Source organism: Apis laboriosa, unplaced genomic scaffold, assembly GCF_014066325.1.
Source record: "Apis laboriosa isolate Shangri-la unplaced genomic scaffold, ASM1406632v1 scaffold47_cov149, whole genome shotgun sequence".
NCBI lineage: Eukaryota > Metazoa > Arthropoda > Insecta > Hymenoptera > Apidae > Apis > Apis laboriosa.
Window position 1 is genome coordinate 3729065 of NW_025223437.1, and position 17660 is coordinate 3746724.

The 17660-nt window shown below is 24.4% G+C and overlaps 4 protein-coding genes across 12 annotated transcripts in view; 2 read left to right on the top strand and 2 right to left on the bottom strand.

The window, feature by feature from the left end:
- Positions 1–555: 555 nt before the first annotated feature.
- LOC122716694 (inhibitor of nuclear factor kappa-B kinase subunit epsilon) lies at positions 556–5596 on the top strand. 3 transcript variants are annotated; one of them, XR_006347074.1, is made up of 5 exons: positions 556–1159; positions 1230–2403; positions 2480–2681; positions 5269–5390; positions 5461–5596. XR_006347074.1 is itself a non-coding variant. In XM_043940022.1 (4 exons), the coding sequence occupies exons 1-4, from the start codon at positions 736–738 to the stop codon at positions 3220–3222; spliced, it is 2238 nt and encodes a 745-aa protein (XP_043795957.1). In that variant the 5' UTR covers positions 556–735; the 3' UTR covers positions 3223–3322. The 3 variants fall into 3 exon arrangements, 1 of the variants encoding a protein (XP_043795957.1); XR_006347075.1 differs by having other exon boundaries at positions 5269–5370; positions 5461–5585; XM_043940022.1 differs by lacking the exons at positions 5269–5390; positions 5461–5596 and adding an exon at positions 2785–3322.
- On the bottom strand, positions 3761–6536 carry LOC122716695 (protein VAC14 homolog). 2 transcript variants are annotated; one of them, XM_043940023.1, is made up of 7 exons: positions 6288–6536; positions 5814–6195; positions 5176–5743; positions 4525–5096; positions 4343–4461; positions 4172–4251; positions 3761–4111 (listed from the first exon to the last, which is right to left on the bottom strand). In XM_043940023.1, exons 1-7 carry the CDS (start codon positions 6389–6391, stop codon positions 3807–3809), a joined length of 2130 nt encoding a protein of 709 aa, XP_043795958.1. In that variant the 5' UTR covers positions 6392–6536; the 3' UTR covers positions 3761–3806. The 2 variants fall into 2 exon arrangements, with proteins under 2 accessions (XP_043795958.1, XP_043795959.1); XM_043940024.1 differs by having other exon boundaries at positions 3942–4097.
- Positions 6537–7098: 562 nt separating this feature from the next.
- LOC122716639 (mediator of RNA polymerase II transcription subunit 27) lies at positions 7099–8922 on the top strand. The gene is made up of 5 exons (XM_043939914.1): positions 7099–7161; positions 7581–7785; positions 7854–8123; positions 8264–8564; positions 8674–8922. The coding sequence occupies exons 2-5, from the start codon at positions 7595–7597 to the stop codon at positions 8806–8808; spliced, it is 897 nt and encodes a 298-aa protein (XP_043795849.1). The 5' UTR covers positions 7099–7161; positions 7581–7594; the 3' UTR covers positions 8809–8922.
- A 7839-nt stretch (positions 8923–16761) lies between these two features.
- The window catches only part of LOC122716668 (glucose transporter type 1), a 28354-nt gene continuing 27455 nt past the window's right edge, over positions 16762–17660 (bottom strand). For all 6 annotated transcript variants that reach the window (XM_043939971.1, XM_043939970.1, XM_043939965.1 and 3 more), the window contains 2 exons: positions 17166–17263; positions 16762–16781 (listed from right to left, as the gene is read on the bottom strand). In XM_043939971.1, the coding sequence (XP_043795906.1) occupies positions 16777–16781; positions 17166–17263 (103 nt within the window). In that variant the 3' untranslated portion in view covers positions 16762–16776. The remainder of the gene's footprint in view (positions 16782–17165; positions 17264–17660) is intronic.

Here is a 17660-nt window from a genome sequence, read left to right on the forward strand (position 1 = left end):
AAAATTGAAATAGATGGAATCAGTGCCATCTTCTGAATGCTGCAAATGAAATTAATTTAGAGAAAAAAAAAAAATAATAAAGGAGAAATACGATAAGAATTGACAATTAGCGCCATCTCTTGAGTATCAAAGATATTTCTTGAAAAATAAGATAAGGTAGAATAAAAATTGAAGATCAGTGCCATCTCTTGAGTAATTTTAGAAAAATGATTTTTTTTAGATATTTTTGCTAAACAGAGATGGCGTTAGCGATCAATTCTCATCCTATTTCTATCCTTTTTCTATTATCTATTCTCTTTGTTATATTAGTTTAATTTACGGCACTCTGAAGATGGCGCTGATTTCATAATTTTTACTCTATCTCTGTCCTTTTCTCTATCTGCTTTTGTTTATATTATTCTTGACGCATGATCATAAAGAAATTATAATGTTTCTAAGTCGGTAACATTGAAAATGATATTAAAATGGTAAGGGAATCCTAGTGCTTTCGAAGAATTCAAAGAAGAAAAAATGCATTGATTAGATTTTATTCTATACTTCGGTCTGTATTATATATTACATTTTTTTCTTAATAATGAAGCAGATATATAATTAATTATTCATGCTAATATATATATATATATAATGTAAAACGTATATAAATATATACAAAAATAATATTTTTAAAATTTGAAAAGAGGTTAAACCATTTGTCAAATTTCCAAATCTTGTATAAAATTTTAAGAGTTTAAAAAAATGTCTTTTTTACGTGGATCAACGAATTTTGTATGGTGCACGACTAGTGTTCTTGGTAAAGGTGCAACTGGAGCAGTTTTTCAAGGAGTAAATAAAAACAATGGAGAACCAGTTGCAGTTAAAACATTCAATCAGCTAAGTCATATGCGACCACATGATGTACAGATGCGAGAATTTGAAGTTCTTAAAAAAGTAAATCATGAAAATATTGTTCAATTGTTAGCAATTGAGGAAGAACAAGATGGTCGTGGTACAGTGATTGTTATGGAACTATGTACTGGGGGTAGTCTCTTCAATATTTTAGATGATCCAGAAAATACTTATGGATTAGCAGAAAGTGAATTTTTGTTAGTGTTAGAACATTTAACTGCAGGAATGAAACATTTACGTGATAATAATTTAGTACATAGAGATTTAAAACCAGGTAAATTAAAAATGTATATAATTCTACATATTATATATCTTTTTAAATAAAATCATAATTATTCTTGTAGGTAATATAATGAAATTCATTGCGGATGATGGTAGTACAATTTATAAACTTACTGACTTTGGTGCTGCTAGAGAATTACAAGAAGATCAACAGTTTGTTTCTTTATATGGTACAGAAGAATATTTACATCCAGATATATATGAAAGAGCAGTTTTACGTAAACCTGTGGGCAAAACATTTGGAGCAACTGTAGATTTATGGTCTATAGGTGTAACATTATATCATGTAGCTACAGGAAACTTACCATTTAGACCATTTGGTGGACGGAGAAATAAAGAAACAATGTTTTATATTATTACAAAAAAAGCTTCTGGTGTTATATCAGGTGTACAAACTTCTGAAAATGGACCTATTGAATGGAGTAGAGAATTACCACAAAATTGTCAACTGAGTACTGGTTTAAAAAAAATTGTAACTCCATTATTAGCTGGTTTATTAGAAGTTGATCCTCAAAAAATATGGAGTTTTGAAAGATTTTTTTCAGAAGTAACAGATACTCTTTGTAGAAAACGTATACATATATTTAATATACATAAAGGTAGCCTTATAAAAGTATTCTTACATGCTGAAGAAAAATTAACTGCACTACAAGTACATATACAAGATCAAACTGATATTGCATCTCATGCTCAGATACTTCTTTTTGGAGATACATTTTTAACAAATATTATAGAAGAATCTACTCCTGGAAAAGGTTATCCAAATACATCCGAAAACAAGCCATTAATGTTATTTTCTAAAGAAAATAATAATGTTGATTTACCTGTGGATACAGAATTACCTAAATTCCCAGTATTTGCAAATTTAGTATCTGTTGAAAATGATGCTAGTCAAGCAAAAGTAGCTTGTTCTGTTGGCTATGTCTGTAAAAGAAGAATTGATAAATTAGTATTATGTAGTAAACTATCACAGGATGCAATAGAAGCTTTTAGTGGACTTGTCTCAACAGAACTTACAAGATTATTAGAAAAATGTCAACATTCCAAAGAATTTACAAAAGCTGTAGAAGATACAACTATAGCTATAGAAAGAAGTGAAAATCTTGCCTGGCAAGTTTCTAGAAAACTTGGAAGACAAAACACCTTAGAAATAAAAAATTGGAAAAAAGAATTAGATACGAAGAGTAAAGAACTTCTAACTGAATTAGCTCCTGCAGTAGTACAACTTCATCAGAGGTAATTAAATTTCATTATTGTATTTTTTTAATTCATGTAATAAGAATATATTCATTTCATATCATTTCAAAAATAGATATGTAAAAGAAGGCAGTTTACGTGGTGAATGGGACAATATTATTCGTGGATTGTGGTGTCCATGGTTTAACAAAGCAAGTCAAAAAGCTACTACTTTAGTCGATCGTTTACGAGATGGTTGGCAACATTTATTGAGAGATAGAGCTACTCGTGGCCTTACATACAATGATGAACAATTTCATGTTCTAGAACGAATAAAGGTATTTTTTAAATAAATATATAAGTAAGAAGTATATAAGTATATAAGTAAGAAAATAACAATGACAAAATAATATTTATTTTAAATTTTTTACTTATTCTTAGGTTACATCCACAGGTCAAAGAATAAAAAATCTTCTTGAAACATTTTGTATTCCTTCTATGATAAGTCGATCTGAATGTGTTGCTGATTGGTATAAAATGGCACAAACGGTTTTCTTACAAACTCAAATTTTAGACAAAGATGTAGATAATTATGAACATATATTAGAGGCATTTTCTTATCGTTTATCGCACGAAAGCAAAGAACGATACGAAAATTTTGTACATTTAATAGACAGATTTCCAGAGAAATTAAAAACTATTGAAAAAACTAATTCACCTGCTCAAGAAAGTACAAAAAAATGGAAAAATATTTGCGTTATGCAAGAACAAATTGCAATGATTTTATATAAAAATGGTTTACTTATAGATCAACTTGATCGTTTATCAACACTCGACACTTTAGAAGATACAGATGATTCGGAATATACATCGCTCTAGCAAAATTTTTTTTAATTTTTATTATTTTTTTAATGAGAAAAAGACTGACAATATATTTACATAATATAGAAAAAAATAAAATTTCCTTTATTATTTTATTAATTATAATTATATTATTAAATAACGTATTTGATGCGTTTTAAAATTATAGTTTTACTTATCAAATAAAAAAAAAAATATTTAAAAATTCTATACATAAAGAGTATATTTTTTTTTTTTTTTTTAGAAAAGGTGATACGAATTCCAATATATTGTAAATAGCGATATATTTAATCTATTTAGTGTCTTGATGTATTTGTATATACAAAGTTAATAAATATATTAATGTTAATTATAGTATATATTAAATAATTTAACTTAATAATTGATTTTATAATACTTAATAATTTTGTGATAAAAAAGTAGATATCATAAATGCATGAATTATTTTTGATAAGTACGTTAACATGATAAAAAAGTTTAAAAGTATGTTTATATGTTGTATATGTATATATATATATGTATATGTATATATATATATATATGCACTAATTTTCTTCAAATTATTATTTATAATCTAAAATTTAATATTATAAAAACGTTATTTATATATCTGCATGATTTGTATTTTTTTCTATTAAATTTGTTAATCGTTGTTTACGTTTCTGTTCTTTATGCTGTTCTTGAATAGTATGAAAATGTTTTAATAATTCAGAAAAATTAAATATGTTTTTAAAAGATTTTGGATTTGATACTGTTCTTGGTATAGATTTTGTTGTTGGTGGTATTGCTGCTAAACGTCTTTGTAAAGTTGCATATGCTTCACTTTGAGGAAGAATCATGAGTAGACCATAAAGTGCATATACTAAAGCATCATTCTCTTCTCTTTCTAAAAGCTGTAATCTCAAGTCTAAAATGCATTATTTTTCTGTAAATATAATTAATTATAGTAAGAATTTAATATACTTACAAGTAAATATAGGAGATTCAATTAATTGTACTAATTTGTCTATTTCAGTAAGAAATTCCACGGTTACTTCTATATTTTCACTATATTTGATTTTAGTTAAGTAATATTAGATTATAAAAATTTAATTTAAAAAAAAAACATGTATTAATTATATACAATAATAAAGGATACAATGATCGAATAATATTACATGCATGTTCATAATGTTGTGATAAAAAACATAATGCTACAGTTGCAACAGGATTGTGACACCAAGATATGTATAAACATTTAAATAATTCGCAACTTTCCTATAATAATATGCACAATTTAAAATAGTAATTAAATGTATAAGAAATATAAAGAATACTCACTAAAGAATCTAAGTCTTTAAGTTTATTGCGTAAATCAAATAATTCTGAACTTGTTAACAGTATAACATTTAAAGTTTGTATCATTGTACATGCAAAACTTAAATTTGATTCCTCCAATAATATTTTTGCTAATGTTTTATAAATATCTTCAGCACTCAATAAAATACATAATTCTCTAATGATAAAAGCTCCTCTTTCTTCCAATAAATGTCTATCTGCTGAAAATATTCTTAATAAATTTATAATAAATTTTGTAAAATATTTATTTTGTATTTTTGCATTTGAATCTGTAATTGCTGCTTCAGGTGATTTTGAACTAATTATTTCAGCCATTACAACTAATGTTTGCTGTACCACTTCATCTGAATTATCACTTAAAGATTTCATTAAAATTGGGAACAAATTTTCAATATGATTAAACATTTTATGTGGAATGTTGGTGAATAAATGATGAATCCATTTTAAAACAGCAACTTTTGTTTGCACTGACATGCACATTAAATATTTTGTTAACACTTCGACAACACTAGATAAATCTAAACTTTCAGCTAAGGAACAAGATTGACTAGAATCTAAAAAAAAAAACAATTTTTTTTTACAACTATTACCATTATTTAAATATTCTATAATTTTAAAAATCTATAACTTTACCTTTTTGAGATTGAACATCAGTTTCATTATTTACAATTTCTTTATTTTTCATTGTTATTAATTTCATCAAATTTATATTGACTTGTGTTGCAGTTTCTTTAATACTTTTTCTGGTATCTCCATCATATGCTAAACAGGGTAATACTGCTACAAGAATACCAGACATATAAGGAAGCATTAGAGGACCTGATAAATGTACAAATTCCTTAATCCATGTAATTGCTGTTAATTGTAATAATTCATCTGTACTTTGAGCATGTGTAATTAAAATATTTATCATTCCAGGAAAATCTACTCTTCCAGGATTAGCTTTTATACTTCTCAAAAATTCACCAAGGACTGTGTCTGTAACTTTTTTAATTTCTTGAGTTGGATCTTCTAATATTCTAAATAAACCATCAAGAATTTCAGGTAGAAATATAATAAAATCCATATTAGGAACAGCATCTAAGACTGATACCCATGCTATTACAAATTGCCTACCAAAAGGATTTTTAGTATAAATACGTTCTCTCAATAAAGGCATAAATCCAACTAAATCAAATAAACCACTCTCTGTTACAATATCCTGAAATAGTTTTTAATAAAAATATCTTCATATTATATATATTTTTTTTAATTTTATAAATTTTAATTACCTTCATTAGTCTGTCAAGTAACTCAGTAGCATTTTTCACTGATTGTTCCGAGTCACATGCTAATTTACTAAGTGCTGCAAAAATATCTGTAAACTGTGGCAATACAGCTCCTCTTGCTACTTTTACTACATTATATAAACTTTCACAAGCATAATATCTTACACGTAAATCAGAATCACAGAAACAAGCTAGGATAGGATGAATTAAATCTTCTATATATTGACCAGTATCTTTTCCCAATCCTACTGCTATTGCTGCTAAACCTATCAAACCACCCTTTCGTGTATGTGGATTTTGTGATGTAGCAAGATCTTGACCTAACACTTTTAACAATCGTTTAATTTGAACAGTATTATTGTGTGCAGCAAATTCTTTTACCATTCTAAAATAAAATAAATAATTAATAAATATCACAAATAAAAATATAATACAAATAAATGTAGAAACATGAGTAAACAAAATATATAACCTTACTTTTCTATTTCCAAGGCTGCTGCTTTTCGTTTTTCATAAAGTTTGTCATTAAGAGAACGTACACAAGCAGGACTAAGAGGTGCATAATCTCTTTCAGACATCATCTTTTAATGTCAAGTTTTTAAATTATAAAAATATATTAAAATAATTAAAAAAAGTAACAACTTTTTCCAACGTACTGTTCTAACCTCAAATTTCTATCTGTCATATTAGCGCATGCGTTTTTACATAAAATACATATGAAAGTTAATGATCTAAAGTATATATAATTTTTGTCATTATATTAAAACATTATAAAATGTAAAATCTTTATTTTTCCTTAAAAAAAAAACATAATAGAAATAAAAATAATAAAAATTATAATATAAATATTCTTTTCTTATTATTATTATATAATTATTTGTATATATCATAATATATATATATTATAATAATTTATAAAATATATTTTTATAAATTATTTATAAATAAATTTAATAAATTTATAAAATTTTTTATAAAATAATGTATAAATGATTTATAAAATGATTATGAATAACTTATATATATATTTATTTATATATTTATATATATTTATATATTATTTATATATATTTATATATTTATATATTTATATATATTTATAAAATTAAAATTTATATATATATATATAAAATATATAAATATATATATATCAATAAAATATTAAAATAAAATATTACAAAGAAGTATTTATTTGAGGAATCCTAATAATATTATTGTTATTATTATTATGATAATATTATTTGTATCTATATTATATATAGTTTATGGTATAATGATTTGAAAAATGTCGGCTTTTGCGATTTTGTTGTTATTGCATTTATAAGATTGTATATACAATTTCATAACCAAAGTAAGTTTTATAATTTTCGATTCAGTACACATATTTAATAAAAATTCAAAAAATGCCTTATTATAAAGTAAGATAATTTATATGTAATAAAATTTTATTTATAAATGTAAAATATTTAAGATTAGGCATTACTAATAACTTTTTAAAAAGTTAAGTTATATTTTAATGTAATTATATAAAACTTTATTATTATTATATATTATTATATATTATATTAATTATTATTATTATATATATTATATTATATATTATATATTATATTAATTATATATTATATATTATATATATTATTATATATTATATTATTATAATTAAATATATTAAGTAAATCATATTTAAATATGATTTATTATATGTAATAAATATATAATTATAATGAAATATATAATTAAAGTAATATTTTATTTATACAAATTAAGAATTAACAAAAACAATGGAACAACAACAACAACAACAACAGTTACAAACTGCATTGACAGCAATTAAAGTTTTGCGTTCAAGTGTTGGTCAAGTATTTGATTCTTTGGGAAATGGATTACGTGCTGATCATGGAGAAGAAAATAAAGAAAATAAATATTTGCTTGAATTGCAAGAGCTATTAACAACTGTTAATGTGAATTTAAGGTATTATTTTAAGTCTTTAAAAATATATATTTTTAAAAAAAATATATTAAATATATTTTTATGTTTAGAGATGTTGAACAAGCTGTAAGTAGTTTAAATCCACCACCAGGAGCATTTCATTTAGCAAGTACTACATATCTTAGTCAAGAAACAACACAAGAAAGACAAGCATTATATAGTACATTAGTCAATAGTTATAAATGGACAGATAAAGTTCATGAATATAGCAATGTTGCTCAATCAATACTTAGTCAGAATTCTTTAAAAAGATCATACAATACAACTAGCAGAGCAAAAAGAGGTAGAATTCAAACAAGCAATCATAATGTTCCTCAACAGTAAGTTGTATTATTATAATATATTAGAAATTATAATTTATTATTTATAAACAATATATTTTAAATTATAATTTTTTGTGTATGTGTATATGAATCAATATCAATAAGTTATTTATTATTAATATACATTTTTTTTGTAGGCAAGTAGATTCTTTAATAGCCACATTTGATAGACTTTTTAGTGATATGACAGTATCTGTATCTCGACCATTTGCATCAAATGCAGTATTACATGTTACACTAGGACATGTTTTGAAAGGAGTTATAGCATTTAAAGGTTTAATGATTGAATGGGTAGTAGTTAAAGGGTATGGAGAAACTATGGATTTATGGACAGAATCTAGACATAAAGTTTTTCGAAAAGTAACAGAAAATGCTCATGCTGCAATGTTACATTTTTATTCTCCAACATTACCCGAATTAGCTGTACGATCATTTATGGTAAGAAAATATGAACACTTTATATTTTCCTTGTTTGGAATAATATACATCATAGAATATACATCATATGTTAAAGATTTAACTGATTATATATTTTTTTATTTTACAGACTTGGTTTTATAGTTTGAATAACTTATTTAGTGATCCATGTAAGCGTTGTGGTTTACATTTACATAGTGCTTTACCTCCAACATGGAGAGATTTTCGAACTTTGGAACCCTATCATCAAGAATGTAAACCATAAGTATTTATTGAAAAATTTTATAAATTGTAAAAATAATATTAAATAATATACTTTCATTTTTTTATAAAATGTATTTAATTAAATATCTATCATATAAAATCTATAAAAATGGAAATTCATAAAATCTATAAAAAAATATGATAAATATTTATATATCTCTTCCTGTTTAAATAAATAAAAGAACAATAATATTACTTAATAAATATTTTTATTTATAGATTTTAAAAGATGTGTGTATGATCTTCCACTTAAATTTATCTGTCCAGCTTAAATACATTAATCATAAATAATTAAAATATTATAGACAATTGCTACATATATATATACAATTGCAAATAAAACCATGTTTGCAATATTACATATTTGCGTTTATTGTTTACTAATACAAACTTGAAATTGCATAAATTAAAAACAAAATGAAGAAAATATGAAATGATTTCTTTTTAAAAAAAATATATAAAATTTGATAAACATAAAATAAATAATTTGAAGAAATTCAATGATAATAAATTGTTTGCAAATTCTAAAAATTTAGTGTTTTTTAAATTAAATTTTAATTTTTTATTTCATTAAATACTTATAACATATTTTAACTAAAATATAATATAAATTAAGTACAGTCTTTTTTGTAAAATAAATTTACGAAATTTACGAAAATTTACGTTAAAAAGAATTATATTTATAAAAAGTAAAATTTCTACTTAGAGATAAAATAATTATTTTTTGTGTCAAGATTTACATGTAATATAAAAATGAACAGACAATTAAATTTTTCTTGTTTGGAATATAATAGTTTTGCAATCGATGGTTTTTTTCTTTATCTGTATCCTACATATGTATACCATTCTTAATATTATTACATGCTATTTAGTTTTACATAACTCTAATTAATATTATTTAAATATAATTATATAAGTACTTTTCACATAACTGTACACATTCACATTTGGAATATTGGTGCTCTCTATGGAGCACAAGTCGTTTAAGTGGCAGTGAACTTATTTTACAAATCGTTATTCTGATCACTTTGTTGGACTGTTCCAATTTTTTCTTTTCTCATCTTTCTTTAAGGCTCTATAAATGTTGCAATACTCAGTGAATTTAATATCATATCATTGATTCGAAACTATATATGCAATCATAACTGATTTTTTTTTTATCAAAGTCATGGTAAGTGCGGAATAGGTCCTCGCATAAAGATTTGCCGTTCATATATGTATATGTATATTTATATATGCATAATATTACAGCTTTAGAAACGAGTTATTTATTTATTATATCGTGTAAATGAATTATAATGAAATTGATTTTTTGGTACGAAGGAGTGTTTCTTCTTAAAACACTTTAAACACGTACACATTATTTTAGACCTTCGAAAACAAGAGAAATGTCTCATGTTTTGTAATTTTATATTCATATGTATATGTGGCATAACTGTATCTCATTGTTATATTTATCTAATGATATTAATTATAATTTTCATTATGACGAAAGTAGAAAAATCGTTCATAGATTATCTTTTATTTCTTTTTTAAATGTAGATAATTTTGTGTTTGCTTCGAAATATTCAATAAACATGTATCACAGCATGCCTTTTCTCGAGAGGATTAATAAAGAAATATGATTCAAATTTCTATAACTTATTTAGTTAATTCTGAATTCATATATATATATATATATAAAAATTACCTTATATACATATATATATATATATATATATATATATATATATATAGGTATATAAGGTAATTTCTGTCACTAATTTAAATATAGATTAACAAATTTCAAGATGTGAAAAGTAAATCTTTGGTATATCATAAAATAACTTTTCTAATACGATTCAATTTTTTTTCGAATTCGACTCGTCAACTTCATTTGTTCAGATGTGTAGTTATTTCGAATCGAAATAATTGCAACTACGGTATATATTATTGTGTTTAAGCTTGTAAGGATTTTAAAAAATGGATATGCTACCAGCACTCGGTCCGCGATTATTGTACAACCATAACACGAGTGAGAAACAGTTCATTTCTGTTCAACATACATATAAGTACGATATTAACGAAGTTTATGATCGTTATCATTAGTCTGTAACATTATGCTACTATAAACTAGTAGCTATGTACGTATGAATGTATAATTCTATCCTAAGTATTCATAATTAATATTTGGAATTCTGATAATACTCTAATGCAAGGAAATCTACTTTAGCATATTTTCAGTTCAATAGCTTTATTGCCTTTCTCACTGATTCTGTATGATTTGGACAGCTTATAATTAAAATTTTTTTCTTTATCTTATTATTTTTTTTTCTTATTAAATTATAATATACGATTTATACCGCACACGATGTTATTTATTTATTTTTTATTGTTTATTCTATTCTAAATATCATGTTGCGATTATATCGCAATAATTTAAATAGCAAACCGATTTGAGATTAATTTATTTATAAGCTAACGTGATCAATATATTCTTTAGTGTTAGTTTATTATTCTATTTCTGAACCTATTTTCAGAACTGAAAGTAATTTAATCAAAATCTAAATTCATTTAGATTTTTTAATCTGTAATATAATGTATACGCATAAAATATCATAAAAAGCTGAAATAGGTTAAATAACATTCTAATTTTTTTTTAATTAAAAGTTGCATCATTGCATAAAATCTATTTTTTAATATCCAATATATTTTTTAAAAAATGAAATTACGAAGGAAGTTCTCCAATAGAAAGAGAGCTTGAAACAGTATATAATGCATTCGATTAATATTCACCTTAAGTAATCAGTTGTTTGTGTATCGGTATTGAGTATATCGCTCGAACGATGAATTAATTTTCATATAACACTATTTTGAATAGGGAATTGAATATACTACATCGAATAGTATAGGATTATTATACATTTTCTTATATAACGACGTAATAAGTACCGTAGAAGTATACAGTATGTACATATATATACATATAAAGGAAATTTTCTCAAAGAATTTGCATAACATCAAATGACGTGCATTTTGGTGTAAAACATTAATGACAAAAGATAATAAGAAAAGGCATGCCTCTAGATGTACGAGATATTATAGCGTTATAGTTCAAACGAAAGGGTTCGACATTTCGTGCAAAATTTATATATCTAATATTAAAATTGCCATTTTTAAAATCTCTTAATTAAAGTTTAATTTGCAATTTAATTTTCACATTAATATTAATCTTAATTTGTAAAACATTTATATAAGTTTTATCTATTTAAAATCCTAAAACAATCGACTATCGAAATAAATTTGCACATGCGCATAATTCAAAGCTTACTGATCGTAATAACTAATACCCATTCGTTTGTAGCACTATGTCCCCGTACTTTTATAAGATAAAACGAGTTGTAAATATTGTTTTTATGAGGCACCATATAAGAATGACGTTATCGTAATTAACGTCTTTAACATTGCGACTGTTAAAGCGATAGACTGAATCTATCTTTCAGTTTAATGTTGATTGAATAATAATTTGGTCGATTCCAGATTCGAAATTTGTTCCTAACTTCAGTCATAAAATTCATTAAATTCAATTTATCAGTAAACATATAATCCATAATCATAGTACAGTGCAACGACTTATAAAGATAACAATAATATAAAATGACATATAATTTCAATAAATTCTATGAAATTAACGATATAAAAGTGAAGTATATAGATATACACCTCTTTTCTTTTGGGGTTTCGTTAAACGATTCATCGCATCTAGCAATTATATGTTCTATTATTTTCTTCGATGTCGCACAAAGTTCACATACTTTTTAATGATCACGATTCAATTTCTTATGCATTTTCTTTTTTTATCTCTTTTTCAAACATATGTCTAGGCACAATCACTTTCGCAACATTTCACTAGATTTTTTCTCAAAAATTCTCGTTCTTAATTCATTTTTTTTTTTTTTTTGTTTTTGGTTTGACATGAAAAAGATTTGCGTATCATATTGAACGCTGTAGTTGTGATTTATCTATCGAAACCGTATCGAAAAATCTGCAAACCATCAACAAGTCTTTTTGTCATTACAACCACTCGTTTACACTGTTGTCATTCTATTTGTTCAGAAAATTGTAATTGCTAAGTTCTGCGAAACTAAGAACGTTTCGATCTTACGATTAGATATTCATTCGTGAAGATAACCTTACATACGACGTTCGTATTACGAACATACTGAATTGAATCAGGCCGCGCTAAGAAACGTTCGCAATTGACTTCATTCTATTCACTATTCAAATACAATCAACAAGTGATTTTCATTCAATCATTGAATTAGGCATGATTGCACGATACATTATTCTCAAAATTCTCCGTGACACTCAAACCAATAGTGGTTGCGTTCATTGCTCGACGTAAACTGTTCCGCAAGAAAGCCGCGCAGGCCTTGCTCCTCTCCGTGATGATCTCGTACAGTTGATTTTCCAATGTGAGGCTGTTGGTGGTGAGCAGTAGCGGCAGTGGAATTGACGCGTTCATGATCACTAAATTACCAATATTAAGAGGAGCTGTTTCCCATTGTCAGACACCGCTGTTCGGAAAGCGTGGCGGGGGAAGCGGGGGCGGTGATCTCTCCGGTTGAGCGGGTGCGTCGGAAGATCGCTCTGATCCAGCTGCAAACACAACTGTTCATCTAGATTAATCAGATGCACATTTTCAATGTGTATTTTCAATACTTGTACACTACTCTTCGCATTCATCTACTTAAACCGTTTCAATTTAGATAGACGACAAATAGCACAAGCTTCTACGATTCTTGTAGAAAAATTGTTAAAAAAAATTGAACTGTTTTTTTAATAATGTGATTTTAATTTTTGAGATTAATCGAGATTTTCGATTTATATCAAGATCAAGATTGAATAATTGCACTATTAAAATTTTAATTTTATCACTATATTTTTTTCTAATTGTGAATAGAATATTATTTTATTCACAATTATTTTAAAATGATTTTGATGTATTGGTATATGAATATATTTATATAAAGATTGTAAAAAATTATTTGATTTATGATAAATAGTGTTAAATATAAATAAATAGTGTCTGTTTAAAATATGACGAATGTATAAATCTATATTTGAAAATCTATATTTTATAAAAATTTTTGTTTTACATAATATGTATATTTTTTTATTTTGAAATTTAAAATGTAGAAATTTCCTTTTTTTATTACTTAATATTATATTTAAATTATATAAATACTATTAGTTTCATATTAAAAAGTTAAATTAATCATCAGCATCCTGAAAATATCATAAAAAGATTTGAAAAATGATAAAATATAATTTTATTCTTAATTTAGTCTTAATTTAGTCAGTTATCAGTTAAATCTGAAAGTATTGTCAAATAATATTAAAAAAAACATATATATATATATATAAAACTTTTAAATATTATAATTACAAGCATTGTGTGATGCGTTTATAAATAATTATTTTGTTTGTAATAAATATATAATGTATAAATATAATAATATTTTTTTAAAATATTATTTGTATCTATCTAATGATTATGAAAGACTTATACATAACTCTAAGAATCTCTAGCATAGATATATGCAAGTTATTATTTATTCTGGTTAAATTGTTTAATAAATAGAATTGATTTCTATGATATCTTATTTTTTAGCATTTCATCAAGTAAAAAATAAACTTAAGAATGGCAACATTTTGAAATAAAAAATGCACAAGATTGATATTTACTATTCATAACTTCTTTTTTTTTGTTTTTTAATCTAAATGAAATAAATTACATTCATGCGGACATGCCCATTACACCATTCATGCTTCAATTGCCATAGTATTGAAAAAATTGGTTTTGCAGCTTTATATAAAAAATAATGATAATGTAATATTATTTGTTTTTAAATCTTGTAAGTTTAACATTCATATGACTCCTTACTCTTTCATGTTTTTACATTTCTTAAATCGATGGAGACCATATGTGTTAATGTAAGATCCTCAATGGCCTACCTCCATATAAACTACTACAAAGGCCAGTGTTAATAGCGCATAATACATGTATACTCTTAGAATGGAAATAGAAATGAAGCCAATATATCTACTAGTTTTATTTATAAGAATTATAGGAATATATTAAAATTGACTAGAATCAGATTGTATATAGGATAACAGATTATCATACTGCACACAGATGACAGAAGAGAGACATGTAATATATATATATATATATATATATACAGAGTTCCCATATAACTAAACTAGCTATATTATCAAAATTATTAAAGACAGAAAAAAATATAAGAGAATAAAATCAAATGATAGTATATGTATATGATTCTATATATCTACTATCTACTTATTCATTCTTGTTAACATTAATACATTTGTAAAATATAGTTTTTATTAGAATACCTATTCTGTTTAATTTTTTCATTCAATTGATATATATATTTTGGAATTCAATTTGCTTCATTTGATGCTTTATAATGCTTCATTTAAGAAATTTGTGAAGTGATGTTTAAAAATCAATGAAAAAAAATAATAAAATTTCAATAGTACTATATATTTAACCAGGCATATCAATTCAAGATTGAAAATTTCTATTTTAAACTATTCAACAATATTTTTGATTTTTAAAAAGTGACTTATTAATTTTTTTATACAATTCAAAATATGAGAGCAGCTTCAATGAAAAAATGAAAAATTAATTATTTCTAGAATATTCTGGTACATAATGTTAAAATAGTAGAATTACTTAAAATGAAAAATATTTGAATCGTTTGAATCAATAAAAATCAACATGTATTTGATTATTCTTAGATTTTTTTTTAAATTTTAAAATATTTAAATTGCTTAAAAAATTATATTGTGACAGAAACAACGAAAATGAAAAGTAAGTGACGTGATAAATTTGAATGAAAAATATAAAAAATATATAAAAAATATATAATATATATAAAAAATATAAAAATATAAAATGCTTTGTATGTATATTGTATGTATATATTTAAAGAAAAGATTATTTTATTGTGGAAATGCATAAAAACTGATATTGATATATAGAATATGTAACAGATATTTAATTTTGTTCTCTGATAATTTTTTCTCTCTTTAATACTTTATAATTTATACTTTATAATTTATACTTTATACTTTATAATCCAGTAGTATGGAACACTCTGTATAATATGTATAAATTATAGAGCTTATAATATTGAGAATTTCTTGAATTAAGATAAAAAAATTATAGAAAAGTATATCTATTCCTATTCATCTTTCTTAATATTTCTTAATATTTATAATACTTATTTATAAATCATTCACATCATGAATTTAGTCAAGTTTATAAGCTCTATAAATGAAAATATTTCAACTATTCAATTTTTAATTGAGTTTAAATGGTGTGAGTGTTTGGCTGAAGCAGTGAGAGTCATGAAAAGCTAAAATAGAACTATGATCAATGAAATGCAAATAGTTATGTAAAATAAAAATGAGTTTGAGATAATTAAAATTTAATAATGATTTTTCCTGGAAAAAGAGGGCATCGTATAATAATAAATTGAATTTCAAACAAATTTTTTTACAAGATACATTGCTATGATTTGTATGAATAAATTCCTAATGAATTCTTTAAAATAATAAAAGATGAATAATTAGAAACGAACAATTGGAAAATGGACATTTACAAAAAATATTGATGTAATTAAATTTTAACTTCTAACATCTTATATATATATATATATATATATATATATATATATATAATACATTTATAATCAATGATATATGATTAAAATAATCTTTTATCATTTACAGAATTATATTCGATTGCACCCCTCTCTAATTTTTGCTATTGTCAACATAAAAATATAGGTAGTGATATTGTTCTCTGCTAGGACCACTTGTATATCTTGTAGTAGCGAAGCAGCAATGTAATTTTGATTTCATATAATCAGCACTTTGATTCCTCTGCACTTTTGAATCATACTGAAAGCAGAAAAATAATAGTCGCAAATAAATTTGAAACGAATGTATCACAATGAAACTACAAATAAATAAAAATTACGAACATACATAGATGGCATTATGTCATGCACAATGACAGGTAGATGGAATAAGCGACAAGTGACAAACAATTCTTTGAAAATTAATAATTTATTTAAATAAATTAATTCCATATAATGATTTTTATTAAATTAATAAAACATATATAACAATAAGATTTTTATTGTGATTTATATAAATCAATTATTGAAGAAAAAAAAAATAAATAAAAGATAAAAAAATTTAAAGAATTGTTTGTCGTATAAAGACGGAAATGGCTATATGATGATGTTTGTGGACGATTTTGGTCAGGTTTTTAAGCCTTACATGAATCAGGATGTGGCTTCTCCTCGGCCACCATCAGGGCTGCACTCTCTGCTGGCGGTATGTGTCCCTCTAATGCATTCACACAGTTTAGCATGCTCCTGCAAAACATCACGCGACTTGTCCAAGTTTCCGCTTCTTGATACATGTCTATTGAATCTTTCCTTCCCTTATTATATTCCACATCTTCGTCGAGGGCATCGATTTAACATGCACCGACATCGCAGGACCATGGGAAAACAGTATCGCGGCTTATCAACTTAAGTATTCGTCAACGTAAGTTACATATCCGTTTTTTATTTTTTATTCTATCCTAATTGACCTGGATTTAAAAATTTTGGATTTGTGATGTATTCCGGTTTATAAGCTACTACTATTATAACACGATTACTTGTATTTCGTTTTGTTCTGTGGCACGTTATAACAATAACAAAAGCTACCATTAGTCGAACTTTAATTTTGCCTATTTTTGTTCACACTTCGCTTACAGCTAAAATA

Bases quoted from the DNA above. Each gene is read 5' to 3' on its own strand.
- LOC122716694 (XM_043940022.1), top strand. From the start codon at position 736: ATGTCTTTTTTACGTGGATCAACGAATTTTGTATGGTGCACGACTAGT. The intron at 1,160-1,229 runs GTAAATTAAAAA...TTATTCTTGTAG, and splicing joins ACATAGAGATTTAAAACCAG to GTAATATAATGAAATTCATT. The intron at 2,404-2,479 runs GTAATTAAATTT...TTTCAAAAATAG, and splicing joins GTAGTACAACTTCATCAGAG to ATATGTAAAAGAAGGCAGTT.
- LOC122716695 (XM_043940023.1), bottom strand. From the start codon at position 6,391: ATGATGTCTGAAAGAGATTATGCACCTCTTAGTCCTGCTTGTGTACGT. The intron at 6,196-6,287 runs GTAAGGTTATAT...ATTTTATTTTAG, and splicing joins GCAGCCTTGGAAATAGAAAA to AATGGTAAAAGAATTTGCTG. The intron at 5,744-5,813 runs GTAATTAAAATT...AAACTATTTCAG, and splicing joins TACTTGACAGACTAATGAAG to GATATTGTAACAGAGAGTGG.
- LOC122716639 (XM_043939914.1), top strand. From the start codon at position 7,595: ATGGAACAACAACAACAACAACAACAGTTACAAACTGCATTGACAGCA. The intron at 8,124-8,263 runs GTAAGTTGTATT...TTTTTTTTGTAG, and splicing joins AATCATAATGTTCCTCAACA to GCAAGTAGATTCTTTAATAG. The intron at 8,565-8,673 runs GTAAGAAAATAT...TTTATTTTACAG, and splicing joins TAGCTGTACGATCATTTATG to ACTTGGTTTTATAGTTTGAA.